At 39.5% G+C, this 19,585-nt stretch overlaps 1 protein-coding gene across 2 annotated transcripts in view; it reads left to right on the plus strand.

Moving 5' to 3' along the window:
- Positions 1-7,452: 7,452 nt before the first annotated feature.
- Positions 7,453-19,585, plus strand: part of CDKL2 (cyclin dependent kinase like 2) — a 48,724-nt gene continuing 36,591 nt past the window's right edge. Inside the window, exons 1-2 of one of the 2 annotated variants that reach the window (XR_005382961.1) lie at positions 7,453-7,899; positions 11,696-11,894. Coding sequence is in view for 1 of the 2 variants with exons in the window: in XM_038582429.1 (XP_038438357.1) it covers positions 11,727-11,894 (168 nt within the window). In the remaining variant the exon portion in view is untranslated. The remainder of the gene's footprint in view (positions 7,900-11,695; positions 11,895-19,585) is intronic. The other variant, XM_038582429.1, reaches the window with a different exon arrangement.

Here is a 19,585-nt window from a genome sequence, read left to right on the forward strand (position 1 = left end):
TTAAAAAATTTAAAAACAAAGTCCTTGAGAAATCAAATAGCTGTCAAATACTACAGTCTCCGAGCTGAGATAAAGAAATGATTTTTGAGGGTCCTCACTTTACATATATTTTTAAATTTGGTAACCCTGTTAAGTTTAATTTTTTTAAAAGAGGTAAACTAAAACTTGGGCAAAATTCTTGCATATTGGTGATGAGGATAGGGACTTAGAAAACATGTAAGAGAAAATTTGTCATCTGGCATGATGACTTGCCAGAAATGACTTAGAGTGATGTTTCAAAGCCGGCACTTAAGTAACAAATGTGTGACAGGAGTGAGAAAGATTTACACTGCAGTCAGTGACTATTTATTGGAATCTTGGTATGTGCCAGAAATCATCCTATTGCTGGTTAGTAACAGTAGGTACAGCTTACTCTCTGGAAACTTGTATTTTTTGAGGGAGGATGGCAACGAACATGAAATAAGTAATTTCAGTCCTGGTAAGTCCTGGGCATGTACAACTAATTTTGTCCTAACAGTAATCCTGTGAGTAAGAGTACTGTTTATTTTACAGAAGGGTTGATGCAGGCCTGGGGGTTAGCTACTTTTCCAAGATCACATGGTTCATAGGAGGGTAGAACTAGTGGAGAATGTAATAGTGACAGGAGATGGGCTGTTCCATAATCATTACTGAGGGTGGTGATGAAAGCCCTCTTGAAGAGGTGCATTTGAGGTCCAAAATAAGGAGAAAGCAACATTGATAAGATCTGGTAGGAGACATTCCAAATAGAAGGAAGAACAAACTGCACAGACTGTTTGGAAGCTTGGTGTACTCGAGAGCAAAATAAGGCCAGCAGAGCCCTAACAGCTGATATCAAGAGAGAAAGTTGTGGGTGGGCTTGTAGTTTGGATTTTACCCTTGTACTGGGATTGTAGGAATTTGAACAGGAAGGTGATATGGTCTGAATCAGTGTGGAGCCTGTCAGGAAGGGATGTCAGGTAATAGTGGCTTAGATTAAGGCTGCAGTTGTGAAGATGGTGATAAATGGTCAGCTAATAAGATATATTATGGAGATAAAACCTACAAGACTTAGGATTGGATTTGAATGCAAGCGGAAAGATAATGTTCAAGGATGATCCCTGGGATTTTGATGGAACCTGGGTGGAAAGCTGTACTTTACTGAGATACTGAAGGAGCAGGAGTAGATTGTGAAGGGAAAAATCAACACTTCTCTTTTAACCATGTTAAGTTTCATATGCCAATTGTATAGCCAAGCAGAAATGTCAGGTGGTTTGATTTTGGAATTCTGAGGAGAGCTCAGTGCTGTAAGTGGCCAGTATAGGTATTTGCAGCTATTGGATGAGATGAGATCACCTAGGAAGTGAGTGTACAGAAACAAAAAGGCTGAGGACTGAGCCCTCAGGTACTCTTAAAATTCAGAGTTCTGGTACAGGAGAAGCCTGCAAAGGAAACAAGGAGACAAAATACGGCAAGTACTGGTGTCATAGAAAGCGAAGTTTCAAGAGTTTATGTCAAAAGCAAAGAATAGACTGTTGTGTCAAATGCTGCTTGAGAGGTCAAATAAGGTAGTGAATTAATTAAGTTGGGCTATCTGCTATAATAAATAGGCCCCAAAACATCTAAAGGCACAAACTAGGTTTTTTACCCCTCATACAAAAACTAAGAGAGTGGTAGTGAAGAGGCCAGTGGCCCCCTACTTAGTCATTTAGGAATACAGATGAATGAAGGCTCTACCAACTTTAACACGTGTGTGGCTTCAAGATAATGCTGTAGTCATCTTCATTATAGCCAGGTGAAAGAGAAAAGGAATATGGAGGATCTTGTATGGAGATTTTTATGGGCCTGGACTGGGAATGGTAGCTATCTCATATTCCATTGGCTTGAATTAAGTCACACGATCCCAACCTCAATGAAAACTGCAGCAAATAAATAAGCCATACATACAGGAAAAAGGAACCAGCTTATTGTGAGTAGTTAGTAATCTCTGCTACAGATGGCCTTGGCAGAATATAGGTCATAGTGACTTTTGGGAAAAACTATTTCAGTGATGTGATAAGGATGAAAGCCCAAGAGACAACTGGAAGAAACGAATAGACTTTTTCTGTAGTTTTGTTATAAAGATTAACAAAAGAATAGGGCAGAGGCTAGAGGGAGATGGAATGTCAAGGAAGAATTTTTGCAAGAGGCATATTACCATGCAAACAAAATGTATTTTTAACATTTGAAGAATGGATTTCCAGGTTCGCACTGTTATGGTATAGACGTATGTTGAAATTGGCAAAGTAAGTGGTATATTGTACTCTAGGTTTTCAAACCTGATTGTCAATCACTTTAATATATAGTAATGAGGTCACTGAATGAACTACTAGGTTGAGAACAGAATTCTCTCTTCTATGGCAAGTGTCTTTCCATCAAAGTACCAGATCAAAATAAATCAGTCCATTTTCCTGAATAGAATAGTGGGATGTATTCATAGCTGCATGCTCTATAATATATTGAAAATAAAGACTACTTTTTGTAGTCTGAAAATTCATGGCCCTTCTGTTCACTCAGTAACTCATTTGAAGTGATGTCAAAAACCTATGATAAATCAGTATTTCATAGGACCTAAGTGGGAGGTATTTTTTGCTTGCTTGTTTGTTTGGCAAGAAACTGGCCCAAGCACATTGTTTTGGGATGTCAAAATGTGTAGAGAATATTGTTGCCAAGAGTAGAAACATAATAATCACTAATGTGAGGAAGGATACATAGGCTACTCTAAGCTAAAATATGTAGTAAATTTATTGAAAAATTTCTGGGAAGGCCATATATTTCTTATCCTGTAATCTATTTTTACATTGAGATATAATTTACATACATGAAATCCACCCTTTTAAAGTGTACAGATCAGGATCCCTGGGTGGCGCAGCGGTTTAGCGCCTGCCTTTGGCCCAGGACGTGATCCTGGAGTCCCCAGATCAAGTCCCGCATCGGGCTCCCTGCATGGAGCCTGCTTCTCCCTCTACCTCTCTCTTTCTCTCTTTCTGTCTCTCTGTCTCTCATGAATAAATAAATAAAATCTTTAAAAAAAAATAAAGTGTACAGATCAGTGGTTTTTAGTATATTCACAAGGCTGTATAACCATGACCATTGTCTAATTCCAGAACATTTTCACCCCCCTAGAAAGAAATATATACCCATAGTAATCCCTTCTCATTCCCATCTTCCCCCTCAGTTTTTGGTAACTACTAATTTCTGTTTCTTTTTTTGTTGTTGTTGTTGTTAAAAGATTTTATTTATTTATTCATGAGAGACAGAGAGAGAGAGAGAGAGAGGAGAGAGAGAGAGGCAGAGACACAGGCAGAGAGAGAAGCAGGCTCCATGTAGGTAGCCTGACCCCTCCCGGGTCTCCAGGATCACAACCTGGGCCGAAGGCAGGGCTAAACCGCTGAGCCACCCAGGCTGCCCTAATTTCTGTTTCTATGTGTCAGGCTTCTTTTACTTAGCATAATGTTTTCCAGATTTATCCATGTCATAGCATGTATCAATACTTACTTCTTTTTTATTCCATTGTATGGGTACACCATAGTATATCCATTCATCAGTTGATGGACATTTGAGTTTCACTTTTTGGCTGTTGCTGCTATAAATATAAAAAATATAAATATAAATATATTTATATATATATCAATTATTATATAAAATATAAATATAAAAATAAAAGAATGCTGCTATAAACATTTGTGTAAAAGTTTTTGTGTGAACATATGGTTTCGTTTTTCTTGGCACAAAAAATTCCAAAAAAGGAATGGAATTGCTGGGTCATTTGGTCCTGAGTCTCTTTTAACCTTTGTTTCTTTGCCATCATCTCCAGCTTTCCTCTGTTGTTGCCAATCTCACGTACTCCCACACTGCTTTCTTTTAGATTTTTAGATTACTTTCACTTTCTTTTTTTTTTTACTTTCACTTTCTTTAGTGACTAAAATATCCCTCTCAACCTCTCCCTTTATTGTTCCACTTGAGTAGTTCACGTTACAATTTTTCAAAGTTTGTCACTCTTCATACTGTGACCTCAGGAATTGAACTCAATTCCAATGACATTCTTCACTGATCTCCAGCCACTCAAAGGAACAGCCAAACATTCCGTCCTTTAGAACCAATCATCAGGGCAGCCCGAGTGGCTCAGCGATTTATTTTATTTTATTTTTTTAAATTTTTATTTATTTACGATAGTCACACACACAGAGAGAGAGAGAGAGAGAGAGAGAGAGAGGCAGAGACACAGGCAGAGGGAGAAGCAGGCTCCATGCACCGGGAGCCCGACATGGGATTCAATCCCGGGTCTCCAGGATCGCGCCCTGGGCCAAAGGCAGGTGCTAAACCGCTGTGCCACCCAGGGATCCCAAGCTCAGCGGTTTAGTGCTGCCTTCAGCCCAGGGCCTGATCCAGGAGACCTGGGATCAAGTCCCATGTCAGGCTTCCTGCATATGGAGACTGCTTCTGCCTGTGTGTCTGCCTTTCTCTCTGTTTCTCTCATGAATAAATAAAATCTTAAAAAAAAAAAAAAGGGATCAATCATCATTATCTTGTGCCAACTTCAAGGTCTTAAACTCACAAACTGCTTAAACAGTCACTTTTTCTCCTATTTCACTCCCATTAAACTTCATGCCTCTGTGACCTCCACTCCTTCAGTGCCTCTGCATTTTCAGTTTATTTGCTAAATTTTGTCAAAATTTGTCCTATCTAGCTGGAACCAATGGCGAGCCATTTCAGTGGTTCTTTCTCCATAATACTGATTTTTTCTTTTGTTATTTTAAGTAAGCTCCTAAAAAAGCTTGAACTCATGATCTTAGATCAATAGTCCCATGTTCTTCTGACTGAAGAAGATGGTTCTTCTGCCATCTATCATACTTGATTTCTTAACACCTTTGTTTATTCTCCTTGCAGTACCAATTCTCTAAGAGTTGGCTTGTGTGCGCCCCAATTTTCTCCATTCTTGCCCCTGGGGATGCCAAGTCCTATAAAACAGTCAGTTGGTTTCACTGTAAATTCATGGTGTCCAGGCTCAAGTGGGCACATTTTACTATTTTGTATTATTTTCATATCAAAATGACTTCTTTGTAACTACCTTTTTCAAGGTATTTCTGCTCTCAAATACTTGAGCCTCAATCTCACCATTACCTTTTTCAGCAAAAATGAAGTTCTTTCGCTGAGAAGATCTAGGCCAGCTAATGCATCCGTCCTAAACTTTTCTCAGTTGTTTTCTTTTCTAAGCCTCTAAGCCTCTCCAAGGCCTTCTCATACTTTATCACCTTCTCCTTATGACCTGTCCTGGGATTTTCATTATTCTTTTCTTGACTCTAAAGTTTCTCTCCATTCTTTTTCCCTACAAAGATTTCCTAGTTGAAAATGAAAAATAAGCAATAACCCAACCCTGCTTCTACCTAATGCTACCTCCACTACAGCAAACATGTAGATAGCTTTTTTTTTTTTTAACCCAGGATGTATAATTGTTGAATACCTTATGTTTCCTTCACAGTTGGCTTTCAAACTCAGTATTTTGAAACTGTCTTCTCAAGCATTGTCTTTACCAAATCTAGTATTTTTAGTCTTTATCCTTTTGGTTTCCTTAAATAAACAGGTTATTTAAGCTTCAGGAACTCTTGCCTGGAGGGGACCTTGACCCTTAAATATTTACATTGTTGAATATATCTGTAAGGTTGGAAAAGTAAAAATTTTTTTTGTATTCTTGTTCTCAAGCTTCAGTCCTAACAAACCTAGATTTGCCACTTTGTAAAAAGAGGGGGTCTGCCCATCATATAAAAAAAGTCATCAGCTTTTGTTATAGCCTATGGAGGTAACAAAATGGGGCATGGTTCCCTCCAACTTGGTCAAAGCCAGGAATAGAGTTAATTGCTACATTAAGACATCTTGAATTGACCTAAGAATTGTATTCTTTTCATGCCCAGGTCCTAGGTCTGCTCCTCATGATTACAGGTTCAGGAACTAGATTTTAAGCAGCTTGACCAAGGTGATCAAGCACTGGAAGATTAATTTGTGCTAACCAAACTCACAAAAGATGCTCTATAAATCAGAACATTGGGATCCCTGGGTGGCGCAGCGGTTTGGCGCCTGCCTTTGGCCCAGGGCGTGATCCTGGAGACCCAGGATCGAATCCCACGTCGGGCTCCAGGTGCATGAAGCCTGCTTCTCCCTCTGCCTATGTCTCTGCCTCTCTCTCTGTGACTATCATAAATAAATAAAAATTAAAAAAAAAATCAGAACATTTATCTTAGTAAATGTTGGAAGGAATTGATAAATTGTAAGAAGGAATTGATATCTTAATATTGGCTATGGTCATAAATATCTGCTGTTCCAGGACACTCTCTTAACCGGATCAAGGTGTTCTAGAGACCAAATAAGATTACAAACCATATGGTCTTCATGATTTTCTCTTTTAAGATTTATTTATGTAATCTCTACATCCAGGGAGGGGCTCCAACTCAGACCCCGCCTGAGATCAAGAGACTGAGCCAGCCAGGCACCCACAGTCTTCATGATTTAATGTGAAAATAACTGAGTGCTTAAGGCCTCTCACTGCAGGGGTAAGGCCTGAACCTCAAACTACTTAAAGATGAGGAAAACCAAAAAAAAAAAAAAAAAAAAAAAAGATGAGGAAAACCCTGTTTCTACCCATTCTGACCTACCAGTCTCAGAGCCTGGTCACGGTTCTGGCCTTACGGCGTGGCCTGTGCCTTAAACGTCTCACTCCCAGTTGCACCCTACGTGGCTGTCACACGCCCCTATAGCACATCTCTTCTAGTTCCCCGGCGCCCTAGCCCTTCTCTTATCTCATCCACGTTCTTCCTCCCTCTTCCATGACCTCCAAAGTGTGTCTCTCGATGTCAGTGCCCAGGCTGTCCTCCCCAAGGCCCCTCCCAGTCACTTGTGTTGTCACCTGCCTGCTTTCACCTTGCCTCACCTCCCTGGCGCGGCCTGGCCCCACCGTCCTGACCGAGGAGGAGGCGTCGAACTGGGGCCAGCCCGGAACCCTCCGAACTCCGGGGCGAGAGCGTCCGGAGGCCCGTCCTGGGGCCCGCGCCCCGGCAGGGAAGCTGTGAGGACTGCTTCGTCGCCCTCGGCGCCTGTCTTCCCTTTTGTTTTCTCCCGATCCCACAGAACCACCGCCCCCCTCTTAGCCTCTCCACGGGCCCGGGAATCGCCTCTTGCCCTCAGCGGCAGGAAGGCTCCCAGCAAAGGCAGGAAGGGGCGCTCCTACCTGAGAATCGAAGCACGTGCGGGTGCCGGCGTCTGCGCGGAGGCGACAGAACGCGGGCCACGCCCCAGGCGGAGGGGGCAGGGCGGCGGGCGCTGGGCCAATCGTAGCTCGTGACGACAGGGCCGGCCAATCAGAACCCGGGAGGCGTGGCGCAGCTGGGCGGGGCCTGGCGGGGAGGACCGCCCCCTTGCCGCTCGGGGGCCGACGCCTGCGCCCAGCGCCGGCCGGAGCCGCGCAGGTTCACAGACGCCCGGGCCTGCGCACCTTGCGAGCCGGGCGCAGGTGTCCTCGCACGCAGCTCCTTTCGCTGCAGGCCTTGGCCCTAACCGGCGTGTTGTGCCTGCCGCGGACGCGTTCGGACCTGGGCTGTCTCTCTGGAGACTGTACCCAGCATTGGGCCGAGTGAGGGCGTTGCCTAGGCGACTGCAGCATGCGGCCCGCGGCCCTGAGTGGGAGCCTGCGGCGGGCGGAGGCCGATCTGCCTCCCTGCCTGCTCCGCCTGGGACCCGCGACCGTGTCCACTAAAGGAACCGCACCGCTCCGGGGTCGCTAGTTGGCCGGCCAGCGTTTTTTACACCTGCGAGACAGATGCATTTCGCCTCACGTTTGTTTCCAAGTTGACGATCTTTGGGCCTTCCGAGGTGAGAGGTTTTTAAAGAAACAGTAGGTATATTTTTAAGAAGCTTCGACTATTTCGTTCTTTGATCTGTGATAGGTTTCAGTGTTTGTTTGTGTTTAACGAAATACAGTATTAGCATTATTTTTATTATATGATTGTTGGTATTAGAACCATATGCTTACATGGCACACGTCCAGAAATACCGCATTGCCAATTGGCAAGGCATTTTTTTTTAGGTTTTATTACCCTTTATTACACACAGGAGTAGAAGGCATGAAAGATTGTAGTTTATGCGTAACTTTCAGGAAACCAGTGGCTTTTGAAGCTGCGATACTTCCAAGGTATTCGTGGGCAGCGCCGCTTGAGAAAACAGGCGTGTTCCATGTCCTGTGGCTGAATGTGTAGTTGGTTTCCAGAATAAGCTTGGAGTGGCCAACCTGCTTAATGTCAGCTTGTCAGATATGCTTCAGAATATCTTAGACATGCTTAAGTTTTGTTCACTTTGCATTTTCAAATATTGAGGACACCAACTGCAAAATGTTTAAAAACGATCCAGGTTATAGGGTCCAGCTATTTTTGTTCTTGGCACGGTAAACCTAAAGTCTAATCCTTAATGAAATATGCTGTCTTAATGGACGGGGAAAAAAGTCCAGGAAAGCCAAGATAGAATTACATCGAGGATTTCTTTTTCAAACAGACATTTTATTTAAAATAGTTAAAAATGTCAAATGGAAGTTAGTATGTCAAATATGTGCAAAGTTAACATTGTGGACACTGCTCTGTAAACAGTTTATAGAACCTACTATCAAAGCTATTTCAAACATGAAATAATTCTGATCTTCCATGTATATCTATGCATATATATATATATATATATATAATAAAACCCTAAATTATTAAGGTAAACTGATGAAAATGTATACACACTGGATTATCAGTTTGCTAGAACAAAAAGCGTATTTGTTTTGTCTTTGTTATCAGTGTACTAATAGGGAAGCAAATAAAACATCACAATTCACAATCTGGGTAAATTAGTTTTAGATTGCCATAAGGACACAAATAATGGACAGATGACTTTCTATGTTTTATGAATGAGTATTTTTATATTTTTAGGCTAAAAAAATCAGCTATGAATCATCATTTGAATATATAGTTACTGAAAGATTATTTTTTTTCTCCCAAAACTTTTAGAACCATATTGGGATTAGGATAAATATTTTTTATTCTTTGCTTCTGGAATTTAATTTCAAAATCAGACTTAAGTAAATTTAACTTTGGAGTTGTTTATTAGCCTTTTTTTTAAAGATTTTATTTATTTATTCACAAAAGACACACACACACAGAGGCAGAGACCTAGTTAGAGGGAGAAGCAGGCTCCCTGCAAAGAGCCAGATGCGGGATCCCAGGATCACTCCCTGAGCTGAAGGCAGATCCTCAACCACTGAGCCACCCAGCCTTCCCTGGCCTTTTTTTTTTTTTTTTTTAGGATTTTATTTATTTGTTTGACAGAGAGAGAGCTCAAGCAGGGGTTGCAGCAGAGATAGAGCAGCAGGCTCTCTGCTGAGCAGGGAGCCCAATGTGGGACTCAGTCCCAAGACTCTGGGATCATGACCCAAAGCAAAGGTAGATGCTTAACTGACTGAGCTACCCACATGCCCCATGGAGTTGGTTTTGTTTGTTTGTATTGTTTTTAAGATTTTATTTATGTATTCATGAGAGACACAGAGAGAGAGGCAAAGACACAAGCAGAGGGAGAAGCAGGCTCCCTCTGGGGAGCCTGATGTGGAACTTGATCCCTGAACTCCAGGATCACACCCTGAGCCCAAAGCAGAGTTTAACCACTGAGCCATCCCGGCATCCTTTTTTTTCCCCCCTTGTATTCCATAACTGGGACTATCCAACAGCTGATTTTACGGGTGGAAAAACAGAGATGAGAGGTGGACCTAGGAAGGGGACCATTTGGAGCTATGGTAGCAAGCTAAGGAAATCTCTTTTCTATTTTTTAAAAAATTTTAAAAGATTTTTATTTATTTATGGAGACACAGGCAGAGGGAGAAGCAAGATGCATGCAGGGAGCCAGATGTGGGACTCAGTCCCCGGAGTCTAGGATCATGCCCTGAGCCAGAGGCGAACACTCAACCACTGAGCCACCCAAGTGTCCCCGTGGAGTTATCAGTGTGTGTGTTTTTTTTTTTAAGATTTGATTTATTTATTAATGAGAGACACAGAGAGAGAGAAAGAGAGGCAGAGACACAGGCAGAGGGAGAAGCAGGCTCCACTCAGGGAGCCCAAGGTGGGACTCGATCCCGGGTCTCCAGCAGGATCATGCTCTGGGCTGAAGGCGGCGCTAAACTGCTGAGCCACCGGGTTGCCCTGTTTAGTTTTTATATTCCATGACAATCAAGACTTGTGAATTAAAATCTATCTGTATTTGAACTGAAGTTTTTTTCTATACCAAAATATGTAGTGGAATGATTGCTGGTCCTTCATCAGTCATTACTAGTATTGCTCTTAGCCAAAAAAATGTCAGATAATGAGATATCAAAGAATTCTAAACACAAAATTCAGGTTACACTCCATTTACACTGCATAATCATTAAAAGGATTTTTGAAATATTGTATTTGGTACTACTAAAATTTAATTTTTAAACAATTTGGTTATAAACTGTGATGTCATTGTTATTTTGTAAGTTCAATATGGGAATTTAATTACTATCGTAAGAGAAGTAAAGAAAAATAGTTTATCAAAGTTTCTTACTGTTAACTTGGTAAGTAAGTGATCATTTTGTGAACAAATATTTTTCCCAACTGAGTAGAAAGTGCATAAAAATTTTCAATTTTGCTTTTTTTTAGATTTATCTATTTATTTGAGAGAAAGAGAGAAAGTATAGGTGAGAGGAGGGGCAGAGGGAGGGAACCACCCTCCCCCCACCCCTCACTCTGAGCCTGACTTTGGAGCTCAGTCCCACAACCCATGAGATCATGACCTGAGTGGAAACTAAGAGTCCATTGCTTAACCAACTAAGCAACTCACACGCCCCTCAACCTCACTTTTATTTTTTAAAAAAAGATTTTATTTATTTGAGAGAGAGAGCGAATGAGAGAGAGAGCACAAGCTGGGCGAGGGGCAGAGGGAGAAGCAACTTCCCCAGGGAGCAGGGAGACCAATGTGGGGCTCAATCCTGGGAGTTGGGATCATGACCTGAGAGAAGGCAGTTGCTCAACCGATTGAGCCACTCAGGTGCCCCTCAACTTTGCTTTTTAAAATCTGATGTAAATAAATAAATAAATTTGGTCTTCACTAAAACCAAACTCACTGGGGCCCCTGGCTGGCTCAGTTGGTAGGATGAGTGACTCTGATCTCCGGACTGTGAGTGGGAGTCCCACTTGGGTGCGGAGATTACTTAACAATAAAATCTTAAAAAACAAAATAAAACTCATTTGTGCTTTTTCACCTCTGAGTGAAAAGAAATTGTGTTTTTCTAAAGTAAGCTATAATTGCTGTTTATGATAGTTCAAGCATTGTTCTATCTGTATCAAAAATATATAGAAAAAATATATAGAATTTCATTAACATGGCGTCTAATAATTTAAATTTAATGGCTTTAATTCTTGTCTATTATGAAATGTCTATATGAAATAATCTGAAAACATAGCTTAGATGTGGAAATAGTAAGAAATAGTGAGTCAGAACAGAACAGCCATTGACACAGTGACTACTCTAATATGGAAAACAAGTGGGGAAGAATTAATTTACTGGAAAGGTGGAGGAAATTAATATACTCAACATTATTAACTCTATGTTTTGGCTCCCACAGCAAGAAGAATTCCTACTGTTTTTGAATCAAAATGGAAAAATATGAGAACCTAGGATTGGTTGGAGAAGGGAGCTATGGGATGGTGATGAAGTGTAGGAATAAAGATAGTGGAAGAATTGTGGCCATCAAGAAGTTCTTAGAAAGTGATGATGACAAAACGGTTAAAAAAATTGCTATGCGAGAAATCAAGTTACTAAAGGTGAGTAAGTATCAATATTGAGTTAAAAAATTAGTTGTTTCTTGATCAAGATTACATTTTTAGAGAAAAATTACTGTTTTTACATTAATTTCCATACCAAGATTTAAGATATAAATTTTTTGGCAATAAACAAATAAAATTATTGTATATGCATATTCAATTTATCCTATGACTGTAAACATGATTTTTAAAGTATTTGTTGCTTCTTTCTGTATCTATCTGCCTATCTATCTATTGATCTATCGATCAATACATTATCTATCATCTGCGTTGGGGGTCCTAAGGACCACTCCATCATCTGTGACTCAATATGAGGACTCAAGCACTCATCATTTAGTTGTACTCATGGTTGTGATTTATTATAGTGAAAGGATATAAAGCAAAATCAGCAAAGGAAAAAGGCACATGGGGTAAATTCCAGAGAAAACTAGTCACACTGGTTTCCAAGAATCCTCTTCCAGTGGAGTCCCACTGGACACACTTATTTTTTTACCAAAATGAGCTGTGACAACATATGTGAAATATTGTTAACCAAGGAAATTCAGTAGATTCAGTGTCCAGGGTTTTTACTGGGGGATGTTCATGTAGACACCCTCTGCCTGGCTCATACCAAAATTCCAGAATCCCAGAAGGAATACAGATATTCACCATAAACAACATTTTCAAAAAAATTTTTATTTATTTATGATAGTCACAGAGAGAGAGACAGAGGCAGAGCCACAGGCAGAGGGAGAAGCAGGCTCCATGCACTGGGAGCCCAACGTGGGATTCGATCCCAGGTCTCCAGGATCGCACCCTGGGCCAAAGGCAGGCGCCAAACCGCTGCGCCACCCAGGGATCCCAACAACATTTTTTTTTTTTTTTTTGCACATTGAGCCACTTTATCAGTTCTGGAAATGAAGGGAACTTTCATGAAATCCAAGTTCCCAAGTGCCAACCAAGAGCTCACTTTGCAAGCAAACCTTTGTGAATCTCAGGCCCGCTATGTGATCTCTCTCTAATCAGTCTCACCAAAAGTTTATCAATTTTATTTATCTTTAGAAAGAATCAATGTTTGATCTTCTCTATTTTGTATTTCTTTTAAAATTTAATTTAAATTCAGTTTAATTAGCATATAGTGTGTTACTAGTTTCAGAAGTAGAATTTAGTGATTCATTAGTTGCATATAACACCCAGTGCTCATCACATCACATGAGTTCTCCTTAGTTCTCATCATCCACTTACCCCATCCTCTCACCCACCTCCCCTCTAGCAGCCCTCAGTTTGTTTCCTATAGTTAAGAGTCTCTTATGGTTTCTCTTCCACTCTGTTTTTGTCTTATTTTATCTTCCTTTCCCCGTGTTCATCTGTTTTGTTTCTTAAATTCCACATATGCATGAAATCATATGATATTTGTCTTTCTCTGATTTATTTCATTTAACATGATACCTTCTAGTTCCATCCATGTCGTTGCAAATGGTAAGATTTCATTCTTTTTGATGGTTGACTAATATTCCATTATATATTTATCCACATCTTCTTTATCCATCTGTCAGTAGACATCTGGGCTCTTTCTATAGTTTGGCTATCATGGATATTGCTGGTATAAATGTTGGGGTACAGGTGCCCCTTCAAATCACTATGTTTGTATCATTTGGATAAATACCTAGTAGTGTAATTGCTGGGTCATCAGGTAGCTCTATTTTTGACTTTTTTTTTTTTTAATTTTATTTATTTATTTGAGAGAGAGCACACACAAGCAGAGGGAGCTGTAGAGGGATCCTGGGATCATGACCTGAGCTGAAGGCAGATATTTAACTGACTGAGCTACCCAAGTGCCCCTATTTTAAACTTTTTGAGGAATCTCTATACTATCTTCCAGAGTAGCTGCACCAGTTTGCATTCCCACCAACAGTGTAAGAGGGTTCTCCTTTCTCCGCATCCTTGCTCACATCTATTGTTTCCTGAGTTGTTAATTTTAGCCATTCTGACTGGTGTGAGGTGGTATCTCATTGTGGTTTTGATTTGTATTTTCCTTTTTTTTTTTTTTTTTTTTTGATTTGTATTTTCCTGATGCCAAGTGATGTTGAACATTTTTTCATGTGTCTGTTGACCATTTGTATGTCTTCTTCGAGCTTTGCACAGTGGGAGTATCGTAGCCACAGGTTTATCCAAGGCATGACTATTGCTATTGTATGTCTTCTTCGGAGAAATGTCTGCTCATATCTTCTTCCCATTTCTTGACTGAATTTTTTGTTTTTTGGATGTTGAGTTTGATAAGTTCTTTATAGATTTTAGATACTAGCCCTCTATCTTATAAGACATTTGCAAATATTTTCTCCCATTCTGTAGGTTTTCTTTTAGTTTTGTTGACTATTTCCTCTGCCATGCAAAAGCTTTTTATCTTGATGAAGTCCCAATAGTTCATTTTTGTTTTTGTTTTCCTTGACTTTATTGTTTTAAAGATTTTATTTATTTATTTATTTATTTATTTATTTATTTATTTATCTATGAGAGACACACAGAGAGAGAGGCAGAGACACAGGAAGAGGGAGAAGCAGGCTTCCTGCAGGGAGCCCGATGTAGGACTCAATCCTAGGACCCCAGGATCATGACCTGAGCTAAAGGGAGATGTTGAACTACTGAGCCACCCAAGTGCCCCCTCCCTTACCTTTGAAGATGTGTCTAGCAAGAAGTTGCTGCAGCCGAGGTCAAAGAGGTTTTCTGCCTATGTTTCCCTCTGGGATTTGGATAGATTCCTGTCTCACATTTAGGTCTTTCATACATTTTGAGTTTATTTTAATGTATGGTGTAAGAAAGTGGCCCAGTTTCATTCTTCTGCATGTGGCTGTCTTAATTTTCCCAGCACCATTTGTTGAATAATGTCTTTTTTCCCATTGAATATTTTTTCCTGCTTTGTCAAAGATTAGTTGACCATAGAGTTGAGAGCTCATTTCTGGGTTCTCTATTCTGTCCCATTAATCTGTGTGTCTGTTTTTGTGCCAGTACCACACTGTCTTGATGATCACAGCTTTGTAATACAGCTTGAAGTCAGGCATTGTGATGCCTCCAACTTTGGTTTTCTTTGTCAACATTTCTTTGGCTATTTGGGGTCTTTTCTAGGTTCCATACAAATTTTAGGGTTATTTGTTCTAGTTTTGTGAAAAATGTTGATGGTATTTTGATAGGGGTTGTATGTGAGGGTGATCTGGTTGTGACATCTGTCACCCCATTGATCACAAGGGTTGGCTTGGATGATCTGGCTGGCTAAGTTGGTGTCCCAGTTCCTCCCTTATGGCTCGATGTGTGTCCCTCCTGAAGCTGTACACTCAAACTAAGAGGACCACCTTCCTGGATAGAGGAGGATCATTCTTTGGTCAAGAGGATATGAGTAGCTATGCTCTCTTGCCAGAACCTACAAACAAGCTCTCAAGGTCTTGTCTTGTCTTTTCTTTTCTTTCTTTTCTTTTCTTTCTTTCTTTCTTTCTTTCTTTCTTTCTTTCTTTCTTTCTTTCTTTCTCTCTCTCTCTCTCTCTCTCTCTCTCTCTCTCTCTTTCTTTCCCTTTCTTTCTTTCTTTCTTTCTTTCTTTCATGTAAATTCTACACTCAATGTGGAGCTTGAACTCATGTCTGTAAGATCGAGAGTTACAAGCTTTACTGACAGAGCCAGCCAGATGCCCCTATATTTCTTTTCTTAAAAATATTTTTATTTATTTATTTATTTGAGAGAGAGAGAGAGTGAGTGAACAAGCAGAGCAGGGTGGTGGATGGAGGGCAGAGGGAGAAGCAGGCTCTCTGCTCAGGCTCCATCCTCTATCCAGGTCACAACTATCCTAATTTTTTAAAAAGATTTTACTTATTTATTTGAGAGAGAGAGAGAGAAGTGGGGCTCAATCCCAGGACCCTTGGATCATGACCTGAGCCAAAGGCAGCCAATCAACTGACTGAGCCACCTGGTGCCCCAAATTTCCTTAATTTTTAAATATGTGGAAATTTTCTAGGTTTCCCTCCCCTGCTATTTACTTTTGCTATAATTTCTTGTAATCTGAATATATACTATGTGACATTTTATTCCTTTCAAATATTTTGATACTTTCTCTTTTGGTTCAGAGTGTAAGTCAATGAAAAAAAATTCCTTGGGATACCTGGGGTGGCTCTGTTTGAGTGTCTGCCTTTGGCCCAGGGCATGATCCTGGAGTTCTGGAATCAAGTCCCAGCATCATGCTCCCTGCCTGGAGCCTGCTTCTCCCTCTGCCTGTGTCTCTGCCTCTCTCTCTGTGTCTATCATAAATTAAAAAAAAATTCCTTGTGTGCTTGAAAAGTATTCTATTAAGTAAAGTTTGTTTAATTGTGTTATTTAAATCTTCTAAATTATTACTGATTTTTTGGAATGCTTTTTCTATCTAGTACTGAGAAGAAATATGTTAAAATCTTCCTCTGAGATTATTGATTTGTCTGTATTTTATTGTAGTTCATTTAATGTTTAACTTTATAAACAGAAAAGTTATTAGTACATTACATTTAGAATTATTATAGATTCATGTTGAATCAAATGTTTTATCATCATGAAATAACTTGTTAATGTTTTGTCTTAAAGTCTGTTTTGTCTGAAACTAATAATGGTACACTAGTTTAATTTTGTTTAGTGTTGGCATAGTATATCTTTTTATACATTTTTACTTTCAAGGTTTCTCAATTCTTGCTTGGATGAGTCTCTTGTAAACATTATATGGTTACATTTTGCTTTTTATCCTGTTTGACAAACTTTGCCTTTTAATTGGAATATTTAGTCTATTTACACATAATGTAATTTCTAGTATATTTCAATATAAATTTACCACCTTAATATGTGCCATTTGTCTTACTGCTTTTGTATTTCTTTTTTCTTTTTTTAAAATTTTATTTATTTTTTTGAGAGAGAGAGAAAGAAAGAGAGCACAAGCAGGGGGAGGGGTACAGGGAGAGAGAGAAGCAGACTCCCAGCTAAGCAGGGAGCCTAATGTGGGGCTCGATCCCAGGACCCGGAGATCATGACCTGAGCTGAAGGTGGACACTAAACAGACAGAGCCACTCAGGTGCCCCATGTATTTCTTTTTCTTTTCTTTCTTTGGATTAATTGTATTTATCATTTCTTTATTTCCCTCTAATAATTTGAAAATTATACACCATATTTCTCATTTTTTAGTGGTTAACATAGAATAATGTTGAAGTCCAACATTATTCAATACTTGTATTCTTCTTCTAGGTAATATAAATCCTTACAATACTTACAATCTCTGGGGCAGCCCCGGTGGCCCAGCGGTTTAGCACCGCCTAGCCCAGGACGTGATCCTGGAGACCCAGGATCAAGTCCCATGTTGGGCTCCCTGCATGGAGCCTGCTTCTCTCTCTGCCTGTGCCTCTGCCTCTCTCGCTCTGTGTGTGTGTGTGTCTCATGAATAAATAAATAAAATCTTAAAAAAAAATACTTATCTCTGGTATTCTCTTCCATCTTATATGTGGACACTGTCAAATATTAACTCTTACATATTTTTTAAACATCACAAGACAATTATTATTTACTGTTCATTGAGGTTTATATTTACCTATAACTTTCTTTGTTCTCCCTTTTCTTCTGCATCCCTGGCCATTTATCTGGGATCTCTTTTCTTCTTGGTGTATATTATTTATGATTTCCTTCTGTGAGGATCTACTGTAGACAAAATATTTCAATTTTAGTTTGCATAAAAGTGTCTTTTTTTGCTGTCATCCCTGAAAGATATTTTTATTGTGCATGGAATTTTAGGTTGGCAGTTATTTTCTTTCAGTAAGTGAAAGTGACATTGTTTTCCTCCAGCTTCCATTGTGGCTCTCAGGAAGTCAGGTGTCAGTCCAATTGGCTGCTCTTTTTTCTTTTTTTTAAGATTTTTATTTATTTATTCGGGAGAGAGAGAGAGAGAGGCAGAGATGCAGGCAGAGGGAGAAGCAGGCTCCATGCAGGGAGCCTGATGTGGGGCTCGATCCCAGGACTCCAGGATTACTCCCCAAACTGAAGGCAGACACTTGACCGCTGAGCCACCCATGCGCCCCAAGCTATCCTAATTTTAACCCACATAAGTTAGTTTTGTTTTCTGGCTACTTAAAATTTGGAAAGCAAACGTGCATAGAACCACCACCAGGTCAACAAATAAAACACTATCAACAACCCCTTTCTTGTCCTATCCCAGTCACTCTAGCCTTCTCCTTTAAGATAAACACTGTCCTGACTTGCATGTTTATTGTTTCCATGATTCTCCCACACACACATTTACTAAATAAACATGCATTATTAACCACTATAGTTTAATTTTAGTTATTATTTTCATAAAAGCTTTCTTTTCACTCTCTTAATGTTATCTTTTACTCAACAGTAGTTGTTAATTTCAGTGTAGTCAAATTTTAAATATTTTCTTTAATGGTTGGTGCCATTTATATCTACTTAAGAAGTATTTTATTACTTAGAGATTAAAGTATCCTTCTATACTATCATTTAGAAAATTAATAGCTTTGGTTTTTGTATTTATATTTCAATAAATCTAGAATGGATCTTAATTATGGTGTATGGCACAGTCAAGTCTTATTTTTCCTTTACTGGAAAAATATCTTTTTCAATATCTTTTCCAGTAAAGGAAAAATAAGTAAAGTAAATTAGATGTCCAGTTGTTCCAGAAACAGTGATTGAATATACCATCTTTTCTCCATTGCTCTGAATTCCTCATTTGCCATGTTTCTTTTTTTTTTCTTTTTTTTTTTTTTAATTTATTTATGATAGTCACACATACAGAGGGGGGGAGGGCAGAGACACAGGCAGAGGGAGAAGCAAGCTCCATGCACCGGGAGCCCGACGTGGGATTTGATCCTGGGTCTCCAGGATCGTGCCCTGGGCCAAAGGCAGGCGCTAAACCGCTACACCACCCAGGGATCCCTGCCATATGTTCTTATATGTAGTGGTGGCTTTTCTACTCTTTATTCTGTTCCATTGGTCTATTTGTCTAAGTTTGTGCCAGTATCTCACAGTCATATTCACTCTAGTGAATCACTACAGATATATGTGATATCCCTGCTATGTATTTTAATTCTATATAAAGTTAAATCCCTCCCCAAAATTGTTCAGTCAGTATTTATTAGGATATATTTAATATTTACCCTTCCCATTACTCATCAACCATTCTTACATTTCTGAGCTTCTGTCTAGAATCATTTCCCTTGTATTTAAAACATATCTTTTATTTTCTTTAAAGCAGATCCACTGGTAAGAAATGTCCATTTTTGTTTGTCTGAAAAACGTCCTTATTTTAGTTTGTGTTTAAAAGATTGTTTCCACCAGATATAGAATTCTAAATTGGCAGTTCATTAAATTCAGTGTGTTCAAGATATCATTCCACTGTTCCTCTGGTTTTCATTCCTTCTATTGAAATGTCAGATATTTCTTAGTATGTTTTTTTTTCTTTTGGATGCATTAAGGTTTTCTCTTTGATTTGATTTTCAGCAATTTTACAATAGTGTGGTTTGATATGGTTTTTTTGGTATTTATTTGTTTTGAATTTTTGTCTCTTGTATCTGTAAAATGTCGTTTGTCCCTTGTAGAAGATTCCTAGCTATTATTGTTTCATGTATTCCTACTGTCTTATTCTCTCTTCCCCATTTAAGAATTCAGTTTCAGGGCACCTTGGTGGCTCAGTCCATTGAGCAGA

Source organism: Canis lupus, chromosome 32 (assembly GCF_011100685.1).
Source record: "Canis lupus familiaris isolate Mischka breed German Shepherd chromosome 32, alternate assembly UU_Cfam_GSD_1.0, whole genome shotgun sequence".
NCBI lineage: Eukaryota > Metazoa > Chordata > Mammalia > Carnivora > Canidae > Canis > Canis lupus.